The 18,126-nt window shown below is 38.0% G+C and overlaps 1 protein-coding gene across 1 annotated transcript in view; it reads right to left on the bottom strand.

The window, feature by feature from the left end:
• TNPO3 (transportin 3) overlaps window positions 1–18,126 on the bottom strand; it is a 77,859-nt gene that overhangs the window by 33,157 nt on the left and 26,576 nt on the right. Inside the window, exons 5-10 of the mRNA XM_029918064.1 lie at window positions 9,755–9,898; window positions 7,198–7,373; window positions 6,622–6,760; window positions 4,490–4,636; window positions 2,010–2,117; window positions 163–254 (exon numbers count right to left, since the gene is read on the bottom strand). Coding sequence (XP_029773924.1) covers window positions 163–254; window positions 2,010–2,117; window positions 4,490–4,636; window positions 6,622–6,760; window positions 7,198–7,373; window positions 9,755–9,898 — 806 coding nt within the window. The remainder of the gene's footprint in view (window positions 1–162; window positions 255–2,009; window positions 2,118–4,489; window positions 4,637–6,621; window positions 6,761–7,197; window positions 7,374–9,754; window positions 9,899–18,126) is intronic.

Raw genomic sequence — 18,126 nt, 5'->3', positions numbered from 1 at the left:
TATCAGCAATGCATGCTACTATGGAACAGACTTTAGAAGTCAGAAGACTAGGCAGCATTACAGAAGAAGTTCTAAGAGTTTCCAAACATATATGAGAAAAAATGGTAATTTCCCTTCCTTTGATATTTAGAGTTCCCAGCAAAAGACTTATCAGACACTCACGGATCAACACTCTTTGCTATAGCAGCCATGATAAAGAGAACCGCTTCTGTCACCTCCCAGGGTGGGTTGCCTTCTTTCAGAGTAGAATATAACTAGAGAAGAAGAGGTGGGTTATGGATCCATTAAAAAGAAAACAGAATAGAATTCCAAAACAAACAAAAAAAAATCCTGTTAGTTAAAATAAATCTAGGTCCTTGTTTCTAAATCTAATTATCTCTCAGAGCCAGGGGATAATATTATTTTCATTTTTCATATCTTCATTGACTACAAGGAAATGCTATTTTAGTATTTAAAATAAACCCAGTTAGATCCCCAAGAGTATAAAGATTATCATCTGCTCCCACAAAATGAATACTATGGAAAAGCAAAACATATTACATGAGTGCCTTTTCCTGATCCTGATAATAACTGATAAATACACATATAGACACTTAAAATTGAAATATAATGTGAATTTTTTATGTACTGACTTTACATTTCTATTATTTTAAATACTTGTCTGCATCAACACTAGTAGCATAGATTAAATTCCAAAAAAGCAGTTATTTAGAAAAGCATCTATCACAATACTATATCCAAGCAAGGGGACGAAAAAAGGAGACCAAGCAGAATATTCAGAGATATTTAGTCCAGACATTTCCCAGGGCATACCCATCTGTGGAATGTGACTGGGTATTATTCTAAATAATAGTTCTGTAGTCAAATAACAAAACTGATAATAAGAAAATTAAAGAATTCTCTTGTTGTAGGACCTTACAAAGCCTTTAAAAGACAGTTTAAGTCATTTCCCAAATTTAATTGAGGATAGTTTGGTGTTTTGTTTTTGTTTGTTTTTTTTGTTTTTGCAAAAAAATATCTCATAGGACTGGTGCTCCACAGAAAACATGTTGGATAACACTAATAATTTATGTAAATTTGTAAACTGAGGTCTGAAGAACAAGTAAATTGCTCAAAGCCACAACGCCAACGAGAGAAGAGTTGAATTCTCAACACAGAGTCATCTGCCGATGGTCTGGTGATCTCACTGAATCTGCTTTCTAAGAATCTCCAACCCTTTGTAATTAGATCAATAAACACACTTTGCTTAATATAAAGAAAATAGTTTTAATTTTATTAACACTTTCTCAATCAGATTATGCCTCAAAATACACAAAATAGCTGGTTACCAAAAAATATATATATATATATAAAAAATAAAGGTTAGTTCAGTACTGCTGACAAAGCATCAAAACTTGTATTTTAGAGCTTAGAGCATGATCCAGTAATATGAAAACCACCTGAAATTATGCTAATGTTAAGTGATGTGGAATGGTGATGATTGCAACCTTATGAGGTAAAATGTTACTCACTGATTGTCAGGAAAATCACAGGACTATGAATCTTCTACTCTAGTATAGTCACCTCTGGGATGAAACTGCACAGGAATCTAACCGTAAGTGTGGACAAAGGAAATGCCAAATAACTAAAAGAGTTGCCAGGAGTTGGTACATAATTATTAAAGCAGAAAAACTTGCCTACTTTTCCTGGCTAGGTTCAAGTTCCCTATAAATATCTTGGGCTTTAAAGATTATCTATGATTTTCCATTCCAACTGGACAAGTGGAAGAGCTTTCATTAGCAACAATAATAGAGAAAACCATAACTGAACCATCCATAATCTGCAATTTGCTTGCAAGACACTAAATAAACAAAGCTACTATATGCCAGGCAGTGTGCTAGGCACCTGCATATCTACTGCCCACTTAGCCATTAAAATTGAAGAAAAAGGTGGAATATTTACAGAAGACACAGAAGTGAACACAACTAAAGTGATCAGTAAAACCACTAAGAATCTCCAAATGGACTTACCTGAGCAAAACACTCCATAGACCCAATCAAGAAAATCAAGTCTTTCACCAGGTCTGATACCCTCATCCGAAACTCTCCAAAATCATCAGTCTCCTCAGGAACACCCTCCTGAAATTTCAAGCCAGATAATATTTGTTTTAAACTCAGTAAGGCTTTTACTAACATCTAGAAAATCACAGAAAAAGCCACTAAGCAGTTCAGTACCAATGACCACGAGACAAGTTGCTTAAATCAGAGGGTATATTACTATACAGGGTGTCCTAAACTTTTAGGATGTCAAGACAATGCAACCTATCTTTTACCTTTACTATGAGAAACTATTCTCCTTTTTTCCTCTCCATTTCCAAGTCATACCTCGTTCTGTTGTTAGAAATATGTAGAGTGGTCAGATGGGAAGTGATCTGAAAAGGTGGTAATTTAAGAGTTCCTAAGTTTATCTAGACAAGGTCCAGTTTTTAGTACTGAATAAGCCTCTGAAGCTTCATGGTTCAAGATTTGGGTGGCTCAGTCAGTTAAGCTCAAGATTTGATTTTGGCTCAGGTCATAATCCCAGAGTCGTGGGATCAAGCCCCACCATGGGCTCCAGGCTGAATGTGGACCCTACTTAAGATTCTTTCTCTCACCCTTCTCCCTGACTCACATGCACTCTCTCTCTCTCTCTCTCTCTCTCTCTCTCTCTCTCAAACAATAAAAAAATATTCACCAAAATCATTATCACAATAACTAAATGCAAAATAGAATTAAACTTCAAGAATTTTATGTAGGCAGACAGGTACTATACTGTAGACAGATACAGTATAGTAAAATATTAATGGTAGAATTTAAATAGGTATACAGATATTCACTGTAAAACTTTCACCTTTGCCAAATATTCAAAAATTTTCATTAAAAAATAGATCATTTATATTTCATGCTTCCAACTGTGAGATGGTTAAGGGCATGTATAAGAATCTTTATCCATGACTATCTGGGAAAAAACTCTAGTACTACTGAGAACTGCTGAACTAGTCCAACCTCCTTCCTTTAAGATGAAGAAATTAAAGTCAGAGAATGAAGAGGTAACCATGGCCATCACAGATGAGGTAATAAATTATAAGGCACTACACAAATTATAAAGCACTATATATCCACAAGTATAAGGAATTACCTGCAAGGGAAATGGTGCCAGGGAACTAGCAAAGGGAAGAACTTAGGGATAAGCAAGGAAAGCCAATTAAACCAGAGGCCCTGCTTTTATTTATGTATCAGGCTTCCATGTAAGATGTAGCTGAAGATAAGATTCCTCAATTAAACTAAGGAGGGGCACCTGGGTGGCTCAGTAGGCTGGGCGTCCGACTTCAGCTCAGGTCATGATCTCACGGTTCATGGGTTCGAGCCCTGCATCAGGCTCTGTGCTGACAGCTCAGAGCCTGAAGTCTGCTTCCGATTCTGTCTCCCTCTCTCTCTGCCCCACCCCACTTGCATTCTGTCTCTTTCTCTCTCTCTTAGAAATAAGCATACATTAAAAAAATAAAGAAATAAAAAACTAAAGAAAGACTGATAACCACTAGACTAGGTTATCATTAAGATTCTTGAAGATGCAAAATACATGTCTCAAACAACGTTAACACTAAAATAAAGAGAACAAAGACCATTACAGCTTTCATGTCAAATTTAATTGTGAGCAACGGGGGGTGGGGGGGGTGGGGGGCGGGAAATAATTCTCCAAGTCCTAAGTTAAGTAAGGGACAGGAATTAAACCAACTAACGAACCAGCCAAAAAGATGAAATAAATGCTATAAGATTTGAAGAAACTAAGCCAAGAAAGGAGGTTAAAGAGTTTTCCAATGGACTATTTTATAGTATTTCTAGTATATATTCTTCTAGGCAAGTAGATTATTTCTGTATTTCCAACTTATAAAATCAGCATACAGAAAAATGTGTATTTTGTGGGGGGTGAGGGGGAGAGAAATCCTATGTGACTCTCCACATCCTCAAATACTTTACTTCTATGTTAGTTTTAAACCAAACATGTTATACTATTAAAATACAGCATATAAAATTTTTTACATTCTGGTATTTTTCATTTGGCAAACCAACTACTGCTACTTCAATAGTCATTACATTTAACTGTTGCATAATGGTCCATCAAGTTGCTACTTGATAATTTATGTAACTACATCATAATTTATGTAACTCTTCTTATATTGTTGTACATGTGTTCACCATTTTTTTATTTTACAGATAATGCTTTCGGTACATAAAATAGCCATTCTTTTTTCTTCAAAATTATTTAAGGTAAATTCCCAGGAGAAGAATTACTGGTTCAGAATTAATTTCTTTCTATATAAGCCTTATACTCTTAATTATACTGGTACTGATTTCTTTAGTGTAGGCTACAGAGTGATAGAAACCCTGCAGATTCCTTTTGTCAGTTCATTTTCAAATTAGTACTGAAGAGAGTAGGAAATAAAGATTTGAAAGTGGAGAAGGGAACTTACATGGTCTGGTTCTAGCTGGCAGTGTCGAGCCAAGGCATGGAGCAGCCTCTGAATGTAAGCTTTGAAGATTCCATGAATAACTTCATCGTTGGTTTTGTACAAATGTTCCCCAAGTCGGTACCAAAAGTTAAAGGAAATTTCTACCACCTGTCAAATTAATGAGAAAGAAAAGATTTATTTGAATGAGAAAAGGAATAGAATATGAAGACAGTTTTATTACTAGAGCCTTATAGGAAAGAAGATATGCTTTAAAATAATATGAGTAGAAGCAGTTAAGAAGGCACTTGTTTTCTTTAGCAGAATTATTATTATCTTCCCAAACTATCTTCCCATGTTAGGCTCCAAACTCTCTATGACTGGCTATGCAGTCCCTATTTACCTGATAACTTCTCAATGGTATAACAGATTCTGAATTTAGAGAGACAGATCCAGAAATGGAAGTCACTTTTAATTTTTTTTTAATGTTTTTTATTTATTTTTGAGAGACAGAGAGAGACAGCGCAAGCAGGGGAGAGTCAGAGAGAGAGGGAAACACAGAATCTGAAACAGGCTCCAGGCTCTGAGCTGTCAGCAAAGACCCGGACACAGGGCTCGAACCCACGAACCATGAGATCATGACCTGAGCTGAAGCTGGACGCTTAACCGACTGAGCCAGCCTGAAGTCATTTTTAAAGCATTTTTTCCTCAAATCTGTACTCATTTGCTTTTATCCTTTTTTTTTTTTTTTTTTTTAAATAGGCTTCACCCCTGAGTAGAGTCTGGGACTTTATCAATAGCTCCTCTCACTTATGAACTATTTAAAGGAGTGATAACCATTACATAGTGCTGTACTTACTCCCCAAAATGTTTTGCATTTCATCCAAACATAGATATGAGATCAAGCCAAACAAACAAACGTTATTTTTATGTAACAAGAGAAAAAAGGAGAATCACAGCACTACCATGGTCTTCCCTAAGAGGGGCCTTACCATCGTTTTCCCATCAAGGATCCAAACCAGATCTATTTAAAACAAGAACCAATTTGGGAGTTCTTTCTCACTTCTTATACTATTAAGAGGAGATAAAATTTCTTGAATAAACAAAATTTTTATTTTTAATTTTTTTGTTTTTTACATTTTATTTTTGAGAGACAGAGAGAGCTTGAGAGCAGGGGAAGGTTAGAGAGAGAGGGAGACACAGAATCTGAAGCAGGCTCCAGGTTCTGAGCTAGCTGTCAGCAGAGAGCTTGACGCAGGGCTCAAACCCATGAACTGTGAGATCATGACCTGAGCTGAAGTCGGACGCTCAACTGACTGAGCCACCCAGGCGCCCCACTGAATGAACAAGATTTTTAAAAATCTAGCCAACTCTTTTAAGAGTCAGGGTATTGTAGAGAGTTTGGATTTTGTAGACTTTTAAATCCTTTCAGTCCCCCAACTCTTTATTTATTTTGAGAGAGAGAAAGCAAAAGAGAGAGCTAGTGCAAGAGCGAGCGAGCAGGAGTGGCAGAGGGGCAGAGAGAGGGAGGGAGAGAGAGAATCCCAAGCAGGCTCCAGGCTGTCAGTACAGAGCCCAACTGGGGGCTTGATCTCACAAACCATGAGATCATGACCTGAGATAAAACCAAAAGTGAGACAGTTAGCCAACTGAGCCACCCAGGTACCCTCAATCTCTTTCTCATTCCCACCCACAATTTGGAGAAAATTTTTGTAAGTTAAGATTTATAGATGCAGAGTTAAGATTTTATATGAGCTGTAAAGCTCCAAAAAGAATAACTGGATGTACAGAGGGGGTTCAGTAAAAAGGTACTACACTTTCTTTCTAATGGGCTCCCTACAGTGCCCAGTGCAGTCAGCCCAGCTAACCAGGCAAGAAAACAGAAAAGAATCCAAAGCAGAATCCCAAATATAATTTAAAAAAGAATAAACTATTTGAGAAAATAAAGTTTCCAAATATTAAAATAATAATAATAATAATAATAATAATAAATAAAAAAGAATAAACTCCACTACAGAGGAAATTCCCACATCACGTTAATCAAAAGTAAGACTACAGTTTCCCAAATAAAAAGCTGGATGGGTGGCAATGGAATATAGGTAATATGCAACATGCAACTTGGGAGAATAATAGCTTTAGCATAATCTAGACACTACCTCATACTGAGGATGTCCTGCACAAATAAGCAGCAGTTCCAGAGTTCGTAGGTCCCCAAGACCTTGGCCTGGAGTACAAACAATTTTTTCAAGGAAAGTTTCACACAGTTCAGTGAAAATACGGCAGTAATTCAGAACTCTGTAGATGAAAGAGTAATGAGAGCATCAACTCAGAAATCTGTATATGTACAAACTCACAGTTAATTAAACAAAAGGATCCTGACCCTAAGGGACACATAGTGATTATTTGCTATGTTGTATCTACACAACCACCTTTCTTTATATTTTATTCAGATACGCAAATGACTCGTCAGTTCAAATTCTCAATTACTAAAACATTTGAACGAAATCCTTATCAAATCATACTTGATACTCCAAAGTTCACCCCTAATTCTTGGAACCTTATCCTTTTTGAGGATCCCTTTCATGATTATAGTCTCTCTTTCTGTATCCAATTTGTCACTCGAAGTTCAGATGAGACTAGCAGACCATCTTTAAGAAGTGGTGTATTTATTTACACAGAGTCATAAAGAATCACGAAGGACGGAACCCAGGGCTACTGCCTTAATTACTCACTTGTCTAAATCTTCACGTGCCACGGCCATATGATAGGCAGTCTCCAATGTCAGGACTCCTTGAAAAAGTTGCATGGCTAATGGCAAGTTAGTCTCCACATTCTCAATGGCATAGAGAGCTGAGCACACACAATCTGAAGCAGCTTCATGTAGGTTGGATGAGGTCTTATCTTGTTGCTGGGGGACATCAGGAATAGGAAGTATGAAGTATGATCATTGAGCCGTAATCCAAGTACAAGCAAAACAATTATAGCCTGTTTCTGAATATGTACTTTAAATGTATAGCCTAACAGCTATGGCCTTCAATCAGACAAAATTCATCAATCTTCCCTTTCCTAGTTCTAGTTCCCTAGATGCCAAGCAAATCAGCTTTTCTGTACCTTCATCGCAGTCACATGACTTCTAAAATTCCATGTTTTTTTCTCTATACCAGTCCCTCTAAATAGAATCCCATGTGTTCCCTACCTCTTGTGTTAGTCTATGGAAATCTTTTCCATCTTTTTTTTTTCTGATATTCAAGTACTACCTAAATTAAAAGGGTCCAACAAGTCTCAAACACCCATACCTAATACATTTTCATTCTATTTCAGAATATTAAGGTTCAACAGAGGTTCTTATAACTTCTGGGGATGAAAGAAGCTAACTTTGAAAGGAGCAAAGATCAGTTATTCAGCTTCTCAAGAACAATGCCGCCTGCCAGTATGCAAGAGAGAAAGGCCTTGGAAATCCTGAAGGAAAAGAATATTGAACCTATAAACTCTGTATCTAGTTAAACCACCAACCAAGAAGGAAAGCAAAATAAAAATGTTCCTCAGGAATGCAGAAACCCAAAGTCTATTTCCCACATATCCTTCTGAGGAAGGTATTTGAGGAGGTCAAAAACCAATCCATCCCAGAAGCACAGTAAAGAGAAGTTCCAGGATGACAGCTGGGGAGCAGATCTAAAGAGCAACACATACAAATTAGAGCAGATCAGAAGGTTCAAAGAGCGAGGCCTCTAGGGTTTCTATTCAACAGAATACAGTTGAGAGGATGAATAACTTTAGTAGAGGCATATTAGTTTTCTGTGAATAAAAAAATACAAGGACATTTAGAATCTCCAAAACTATCTAAGCAAAGTCAGGGGAACACACCATTCATTAGAATATTCTTAGGTTGAGAGGTGGATTCAAAAATATTTACACTTATTACTACGTCGTAAAAATTAAATAAATGTTCAAATGTATTCTTTTGTAATGTATATGAAGTATTGTATTTGTAAAAGCTTTTAAAAAAAGAACTATGGGAGAAATGGCTATATTTATAATAAAGTTGTAGTCCAAATACAAAGCAAACTAAAATATGGCATGATTTTGAACCACAATGAAGATAAGAATGAGAAGATATTTTACCTTGACCCTAAAACCACTCTTCTTTTAAGTGGCAGAGAAGTCCTCACACTGGATCAGAAGAGAAGATACTATCATCTGGGCACACTACTTAGCTTATTCCTTATCCCAATCTTAATTCCCAGAAGTAACACGGTCTAGAAGTTTGAAGTTTCTAGACTGTCCTCCTTTCATATGTAATCAATCATATTCATAAAATTTTAAGCAACAGTGGGATTTTAATTTTATACTAGTCTTCACATGCTTTGGTGATACTAGAACCAATATTACCATTACTGAGGTAGGGCATCAATAGAGATGATTAGCAAAACAATTACTAGCAACCTAACTTTCCAGAGTCTTAGCTCCTGATGCAAGAATGTGGCATAAATACACTAACAATAATGAAACACAAAAATGTCTCCTTGAAGAATGTCTTCCTTTTCCTCTTCTTTTCACCGTGGTATGAATCCAGTATCACACTACCATCTTCTAAATAACAGTGCACCAACACACAACCAGTGTACACAGAGCTTCCATACTAATATGACTTCATGGAAGGTGACCATCCAGGAAAATGGGACAAAGTCACTCCTATCTCCAAAGACCTGTTCAATATGTGCTTGAGATACTGCTATGTTTCTTGTTCTAAAAGGTAGTCTGTTTCTATGCTTAGTCCTGTCTACCAAGACAAAGGAATGTATGAGGAGACTTTATTACTTTCAAATTAATGAAGACATGCACAAATACATAAAAAGATACTGCTTTTTATTCCATTAATCTCAAAAGCCCCAAATCCCCCCTTTACACACCCTGATGCTTAAGTAAACTATCTCCAACTGCAAAGATAATATTCTCATCTATAACTATCTCAGAGACCCAACGACCATTATTATATCTTTAAAATAAGAAAAAAAAGACCAATGGTTTTTTGTTACTTAAGGGTTTAATATGTAAAGCACTGACCTATATATAAGACTGCTTTCCTATTATGCCTAACTACATTCTATGCTGAGCACTAGTACTAATAACTTAATGTGGTACTTGGTAACAAGAAAAGGGACACTGCTGCTTTCTTACTATACACTTTCCAATCACTGTGCAGAAATGTGAAAACACGATGTCTCAGAAGGTTAATTATTACTATGACTATGTGGTAGATATATTTTCATAAACAAAGCCATTCCTTACCAAAACCTCAAAAAGGAGTGCTAGTAACTTATTGTTAGCCATAAAGTTACTGTCCAAAACTCCTAAGTTAAACCAACTTCCCAAACAGCGAAAGACCTTCATAAGCATCTTCTCATCTGTTCCTGCTTTTTCTACACAGGTCATCTGAAAAGAAGGAAAAAAAAGTTAAAAAATGCCCAACTTTATATTTAAACCATTAGTATAATCACCTTACAGATGTAATAATTAGAAGGATAAAAATAGCAGCTAACAGTTAAAAGTGCTTTGTGTCAGATGCTGCTCTCAACACTGTTAATTTATTTAATCCCCACTAAAGCTACAGGCAGGTGCCTATTATCTCCACTTTCTCAATTGGGAAACTGAGACAGATTACAGACTTATGTTTCAGAAATAACTGTTTCTTAGATCCCGCTTCTTCATTAATGTAATCTCATCAAAAAATGGTCTATAAGAGTGACTGGGTAGACACTTGATTTCAGCTCAGGTCATGATCTCAGTTCATGGGATTGAGCCCCGTGTAGGGCTATGCACTGACAGCATGGAGCCTGGTTGGGATTCTCTCTTTTTCTCTGCCCCTCTTCCCCTGCTCACACACACTCTCTTTTTCTCAAAATAAATAAATATTTTTTTTAAAGTGTCTTTAAAGTAATACTCATCTACACAGTGAATTTTATAGAATAAAAAAAAGCTAGCCCTACTGTTTATCCCCACATGAAAAGCTGATGCACTGTTCTACATAAAGTGACACTACTATAAATATGGTAGGTTAATAAAAGAGAGAAAAAAATTAAAAGTCAGACTACAATGTTTCTCTTCGCAAACTGTTTTTGTGATGTATATTTTTTCCAAAGTTAAGTGTAACGATTAAACATATGGCCTGAGTATTGTCTGAATTACCTAAACATAAGGTTGGGCGTGCATAATAGCAATCTGTCATCAAATAGAAATGGAATATAAGAGACTGAGTTCAAAAGGATGTAAGTAAGTTGCATGAGCAGATAGTTCAGATTCCTTAGACAATTTTGCATTGATTCATCTCTCTCAATCCATGTCTGTTGCTTCCTACCTCTAGGGATGCTCCTTACAACTAGATAACTGAAGAGAAAACTCAAGCTTAGATTACAGAATGATCTATACAACATGCTGGTACCACCTAAAGGTGGACAGCGGCAGAATTAAGGTCCACATAGGGGCTATAGTGAAGGACAGTGAGTGGCTGAAGAAAAATTCTAATTGGCTGAACTTTGGGAGCAATAAAATCCACTGTTCACCACATATGGAGTAAGAGAGGACTGAAAATGTGGACCCACATTTATTTATGGACAATTTTCAGTGCTCTGGATGATCAGAGATTTGGAAGCATGATCAGAAGATGGGTGACAAGAAGTATGAGGCAGAAGCATAAATGAATGGGATACAAATAGGCACAGATTGTGTGTGGAGTGATTTCTGTCATATGCGAATACCCACCAAAGGGCTTCCACTACAGAGGATCTTTCAGCGATAAACAAAATGACAAACTATAGTATCAGTCTCTTTCCCCAGTCACCCAGTGCTTACCCAATGGCTTCATAAACAAAGTGGCCACAGGAGCAGGGATGGAGGCTACATTAGAATTGATATGGGGGCACCTGGGTGGCTCAGTCGGTTAAGCGTCTGGCTTCAGCTCAGGTTATGATCTCACGGTCCATGGGTTTGGGCCCTGAGTCAGGCTCTGTGCTGATAGTTAGCTTGGAGCCTGGAACCTGCTTCAGATTCTGTGTCTCCCTCTCTCTGACCCATCCCTGCCCTGTCTCTCTTGTCTCCCAAAAATAAATAAAAGACATTAAAAAAAATTTTTTTAAGAATTAATATGGACTTCCACCAAGTTAAAACTGATGAGTATCAAACCTGCCAATAGCAGAGACTAACACTGAGTCCTAAAATGGCACCATCAGCCATGGGAACCAGATTGATGGACTACATTGTACTTCTATCACAAAGGAAGCAGAGATTTGTCTAGAAGGACAAGACTCATAGGAAGAAAGGAAAGAAGAGACTCATATTCTGGGTATGGATATTCCTTCCCTGCTTGCAATGCTTCTGCCAGCACTGTATCATTTTTGGACTCACAGAATGCCATATCCAACCATCATGGCATCCTATCTACTCAAGGAACTCATATCAGGGTAAGGGGAGTACAGTAAAGAGCAACTCTGATGGTTCTGAGATCTTGGTTCCCAAGGAAGGAATGCTTCCACCAGAAAAGCACAAACATGACTCCAGTAAATTGGAATAAGTCTACCACCTGGACAATGTGGGCTTCCTATGCCAATGAACCAATAGGGAAAAACAAAGGCAGAGGGGGTAAGTCTGCAGTGACTGATCCCAATAACCAAGGAAAAACTGAGTTCCTTCTATATGATGGAAGCAAGAAATTCTTGGTCTGGAACCCAGAGAAATTTCTAGAGAGTTTCTTAGTACTTCCACGCTTAATAGTAAAGATTAATGTAAAACTACAGAAGCAACAACCAAAAACGGCAGGATTACTGACAGCTCAGATTCTTTGGAAATGACTGGGTCACTTCAGAGAAAAGAGCCCCAACCAGCTGAGTCTTTGTCTGTTTAGGCTGCTATAATAGAATACCACAGAATGGGTGGCTTATAAACAGAAATTTATTTTTCACAGATTTTTGAGCCTGGGAAGTTCAAGATCAAGGCACCCACAGATCCAGTGTCTGGTGAGGACTGGCTTTCTCTTTCATAAACAACAGTCTTTTCTGTGTTTTTACAGGACATAAGAGGGGATGGAGCTTTCTGGGGTCTCTTCTAAGGGCACTAATCCCATTCACCCCCCCATCTCTAATATTATTGGGCACTAGATGAAACCTATGTTGAAAACATATAAATTGGGGGAGCGGGAGAGGGAGAAGGGAGACACACACACACATACACACAAATATTCAGTCTATAGCAGCAGGGAAGGATGAAATGAGTTGTGCAGGAAAGCCATTACAATTAATTATAAGTAATTATAGAACTCTTGTGGCCAATATATAAACGAGGGCTCCAAGAGTTTGCATATTTCCTATTTGCTTATTATGCCATTGTACAGTTAACCAAATAGGAAGCTAAGTTAGTCAAATAGAAAAACTATGGCTGGTTTTAGATTTATTGCCTCTCAGCACCAAACTCACCCTTTTAGACTAACCTGTAAAAAATGGATCTGGGCCCTTTAAATATTTTTTCCTATGCCAGCTAGCACTAACTTTTTGTCAGAAAGGTACCAGAGAGAGCCACCTGCGTAGCTCAGTCAGAGGTGTCTGTCTTCAACTCAGGTCATGATCTTGCAGTCCATTGAGTTTAAGCCCTGTGTCAGGCTCTGGACTGACAGCTCAGGGTCTGGAGCCTACTTCAGATTCTGTGTCTCCCTCTCTCTCTGCCCCTCCCCTGTTTATACTCGGTCTCTGTCAAAAATAAATAAATATTTAAAAAAATTTTTTTTACAGAAGGCTACCAGAGAGAAACAACAAGAGAAAAGGGGTTCTGCTTCCTGATTCTAGTGTGCTCACTTGGTAGCAGTCTACAGAATGTGGAACTCCTCCAGCCGCAGCCTTCTATTCTATCTCCTCTGGTGCCCAGCTTTTGCAGTACTGGCCACCAAGTTTCCCCAGCATTTCCCCACCCCCACCCTCTCCAATGGATTTACAGCAAAGTGCTTCTGGCTCCTAAGGAATATACAACTTCTCCAGCACCAGACCCAGTGTGCTCAGTTTCTCCAGCATCTGCAGCGCACAGCAAGCATCTTCTTCTGGAACTCCCACCCCAATGTGATTTTGAGGCAGAGTGCCTGTAGAAAGACACTGTCCCTGAAAAGCTTTCTTGACCTTCCTAGAAACAGATTGCCAGCAAGTTCAAAAGGACTCATCTTCAGCAACATGGAGTGCCACAAAAAACTTCTCCAAAACACTGTGCCCTCTCCAACAGGGTCTGGATCTCAGTCCTGGGAGGGTGTGAACTCCTTCCTTGGAAACTCCATCTCAGACTTGAGGTTAATATCTGCTTCTTGTTTCTGTTTTATGCCTACACTCTTTAGAGCTTTCTTTACTTATTACTAGACACAATCTCTCATTACTGTAACCTCCTACTAGACTTAATCATTCTTGGAGCACCTGGATGGCTCAGTCAGTTAAGTAATCAACTTTGGCTCAGGTCATGATCTCATAGTTCATGGATTCTAGTTCTGTGTGGGGCTCTGTGCTGACAGCTCAGAGCTAGGAGCCTGCTTCAGATTATGTGTCTCCCTCTCTCTCTGTCCCTCCCCTGCTTGTGCTCTCTCAAAAATAAATAAAAAACATTAAAAAACACAAAAGAATCATTGTTTATATTAAACATTCTCAAATACTACTGTGTGGTTTCTCTCTTCTGATTGGACCCAGGTTGATACTTACAGAAACCAAGGATTCTAGGTCTGGGGCAAGGAGGCATCAAGATGATTAGCAGTCATCTTTTTGTGTTAGAAAGCAAAGAAATGCCCCAGTGGCCAAAGTTATAACATTTTAAGCATCAAAAGAATGACTTTAGTAGAGCCCCTAAATCAATGAAAATCCATGAGTCATAACCCTCCACAAAGAGAATACCAAAAAACCACAGTAACACTTGAGGCAGGTTTAAAATAAAACCTTATCTTGCAAACAGGAAATTTAAAAAGAATTAAGATTTATAGTGCCTTTCTAGTATAAGAATGTTAGAATACTCACAATGCCAACAAATATGTATGTCGAAGGAATGAGAGAATTATTAAAATATTATTCTAATCCCAATTAAATTATTAGGACAATGATTACCAACTAGAATTTAAAATCTTTAGGCAAAGATTGAGATGGAATTGAACATTTGTACAATAACAAACTACCATCATACAACTGCATGGTATTACAAATAGAAAAACAAACTTTATAAATGAAAGAATCAGACTGCCATCATCCTAATCTAGTCAATTCTGCCAACACTAATGGAAAGTCACCGAAAAGTATTTCTCTTCTAGTAAAATGCCACATGAAGTACCTATAACGTATTCCAGCCAAAAATGTTTAATCTTTTAAAATTAATCCATCAAGCCTTTCTGTATTTCTCAACCAGAATTCTGGAAAGAATTATATCTTATAGAAAATAACCTGGGTAACTGTTTTCTCCATTATCCTTAGGATAGTATACTAGTACCATTATTAATGCATAGGAGAGAATCTGTTCCATACAATGAATGCCTTAGGGTATTAAGGCTTAATTCTCTAGAGGCTCTTTTAGATACAACTTCCACTTAAAGGAAATTCAGAGAACAGAAAAACACACTAAATGAAACAAAGACAAGGCAACCAGAAAATCCAAAAAGCAAGATAGTCTATAAAATAACTGGCCCACTTTCTTCAAACAAATCACTGTCATTTTGAAAAGGAAGGGGAAGTGGGACTGAAACTAGGAATTATAATAAACTGATACAAGGCATGATTCTAGACTGGATCTTAATTTGGAAAAATGCTGTAAAGGATATTTTAGGATGAACTCAGGAAATATGAATAGGGCCTGGGTATTTATTAGATGACACAAAAATTTACTGAAATGGAAAAATGAAGCTGGATGACTGAAAAGGCAGGTTGTAGGAGGATACGTAAAATATCACCTCATTTGTATTTTTAAATTTTGTACATATGTTCACAGAGGATATGTACTAAAGGGTTAACAGCGTGCTCTCCAGTAGTCTGAATGTAATTTTATCTGCATTTGCTTAATTCTCAATAATACTATTTCTTTAAATTAAATGGTTAACTGAAATATGCACTTATTTTTAAAAATTTTTTCCTAATGTGTATTTTTTTTGAGAGAGACAGCGTATGAGTGGGGGAGGGGCAGAGAGAGGAAGACAAAGAATCTGAAGCAGGCTCCAGGCTCTGAGCTGTCAGCAGAGCCCAACATGGGACCCAAACCCACAAACTGTGGGATCATGACCTGAGTCAAAGCTGGATGCCTAACTGACTGAGCCACCCAAGTGTCCTCTTTAAAAATCTTTTTAAATGTTTATTACTTTTTTTGAGAGAGAACGCATACAAGTAGGGAAGGGGCAGAGAAGGACACATAATCTGAAGCAGAAGCAGAAATATTTTCTAATTAATTTCCAACTCTAATAAGAACACATTAAGTAAAAGATTTCTTTTTCCAATAAAAAGTTTTATGACACTGGAGAAGTACTGAAACAAATCCCTGAAAAATATCTACTATAACCACATTACTCGAGAAAACTGACTTGGACTATGAAGACCTAAAATGAGATGTGGGCTAGATAATTTAATGCCATCAATTTCAAGAACCAGCAAATGTTTGTTTCGTTTTTTAAATGACTATCCTTTTTTTTTTTTTTAAGAGAGAGAGCACAAGCAGGGAAGGGGGAGAATCCTTTTTTGTTTATTTTTTTATTCTATTTGGAGTGGAGTGGGGAGGGGACACTGAGCAAGCAGGGGAAGGTCAGAGAGCAAGGGAGAAAGAAAATCCCTAGCAGGGGCTCAGCCTCACAAACCTGTGAGATCATGACCTGAACTGGAATCAACATTCGGCACCCCAAGAGAAAGAATCTTAAAACAGGCTCCTCAGGGGGCGTCTGGGTTGCTCAGTCAGTTAACTGTCCGGCTTCGGCTCAGGTCATGATCTCACGGTTCGTGGGTTCGAGTCCCGTGTCAGGCTCTGTGCTGACTGCTTGCTCAGAGCCTGGAGCCTGCTTCAGATTCTGTGTCTCCTTCTCTCTCTGACCTTCCTCTGCCCACATTGTCTCTCTCTGTCTCTCAAAAATAAATTAAAAAACAAAAAAAAAAACCAACAAAAAAACCAGGCTCCTCAGTACAGAGTCTGCACAGGGCTCGATCTCACAACTGTGAGATCATGAACTGAGCCGAGATCATGACCTCAACCAACTAAGCCACCCATGTTCCCCAAGAACCAGCAAATATTTCTTTAAAGTAAATCTTTTAGGAACACCTGAGTGGCTCAGTCAGTTAAGCCTCTGACTCTTGGTTTCTGCCCAGGTCATACAGTTTGCGGGCTCGAGCCCCACATCGGGCTCTGCACTATCAGTGTGGCTTGGGATTCTCTCTCTCCTCCTCTTTCTCTGGGCCTCCCCCACTTAGTTTCTCTCTCTCTCAAAACAAATAAATAAACTTAAAAATAATAATAATAAAATAGGTTCTGTAGACCGTATGTGGTTTCTGTGAAAACTATTTAATTCTGTCATTTTAGACCCAAAATTATAGACACTGACAACATGTAACGGAATGGGCATGACTGTGTTCCAATAAAACTCTACAAAAATAGGTGACTAGCTCATAGTCTGTAAATTTACCCATGCCTGGTCTAAGGATTAAAATTTCCACCCAGTCAATAAGGATAAAACCACACTTATCTCTCTTTAAGAAGATGGCAAAGGGGCACCTGGGTAGCTCAGTCAGTTAAGCGTCAGACTTTGGTTCAAGTCATGATCTCACGTTCGTGAGTTCGAGCCCCACGTCGGGCTCTGTGCTGACAGCTAGTTTAGAGCCTGGAGCCTGTCCAGATTCTGTGTCTCCCTCTCTCTCTCTGACCCTCCCCTGCTCACGCTGTCTCTGTCTCAAAAATAAATAAAACATTAAAAAAAATTAAGAAGATGGCATAGTATTATCCAATCTATGATTTGATATTGCTCAAAGGTCAGTCCTGTACCACCTCCCTATCAAAATCTCAACCAGTCCTTAAGAGAGAATCTTTTCCTTAAATAAACTTATATACCTTCCCTTAGCATGATCCTTCATCAAGAGCCAAAGTTTGTAGCATGAAGTAGAAGAAAAGCATGGGATATGTAATCAGAAAGCCTGAGTTCAAATTCTGAATTAGCAGTTGTATAATTCTAATGCCTGTATCTATCTATAAAATGAAAATAACATCACCTTCACAGCATCACCTACAAGCTCAAAAAGTATAGTTTCTGAATCAAAAAGGGTTTTTTCCTCCCCAAACCTTCCCCACAGGACGTGGTAGGGTTTTTGTTTTTTGGGTTTTTTTTTTTAACATTTATTTATTTTTGGTAGACAGAGTAAGGCAGAGCATGAGCAGGGCAGGGGCAGAGAAAAGAGGGAGACACAGAATCCAAAGCAGGTTCCAGGCTCTGAGCCATCAGCACAGAGTCCGGTGCAGGGCTTGAACTCATAAATGAGGAGATCATGACCTGAGCCAAACAAAGCCGGATGCTCAACCAACTGAGCCACCCAGGCGCCCCTGAGAGTATTTTTTAATTGTAAGGTTTTCCATAAATGCCACAGTATGACCACTGCCAAATTGTGCAAAGAAAATTGTTGTTCACAATAATATTGAAT

The sequence above is a fragment of the Suricata suricatta genome, chromosome 2 (genome assembly GCF_006229205.1).
Source record: "Suricata suricatta isolate VVHF042 chromosome 2, meerkat_22Aug2017_6uvM2_HiC, whole genome shotgun sequence".
In the NCBI taxonomy this organism is placed as follows: Eukaryota; Metazoa; Chordata; class Mammalia; order Carnivora; family Herpestidae; genus Suricata; species Suricata suricatta.
This window is presented reverse-complemented; position numbering and strand designations above follow the sequence as displayed.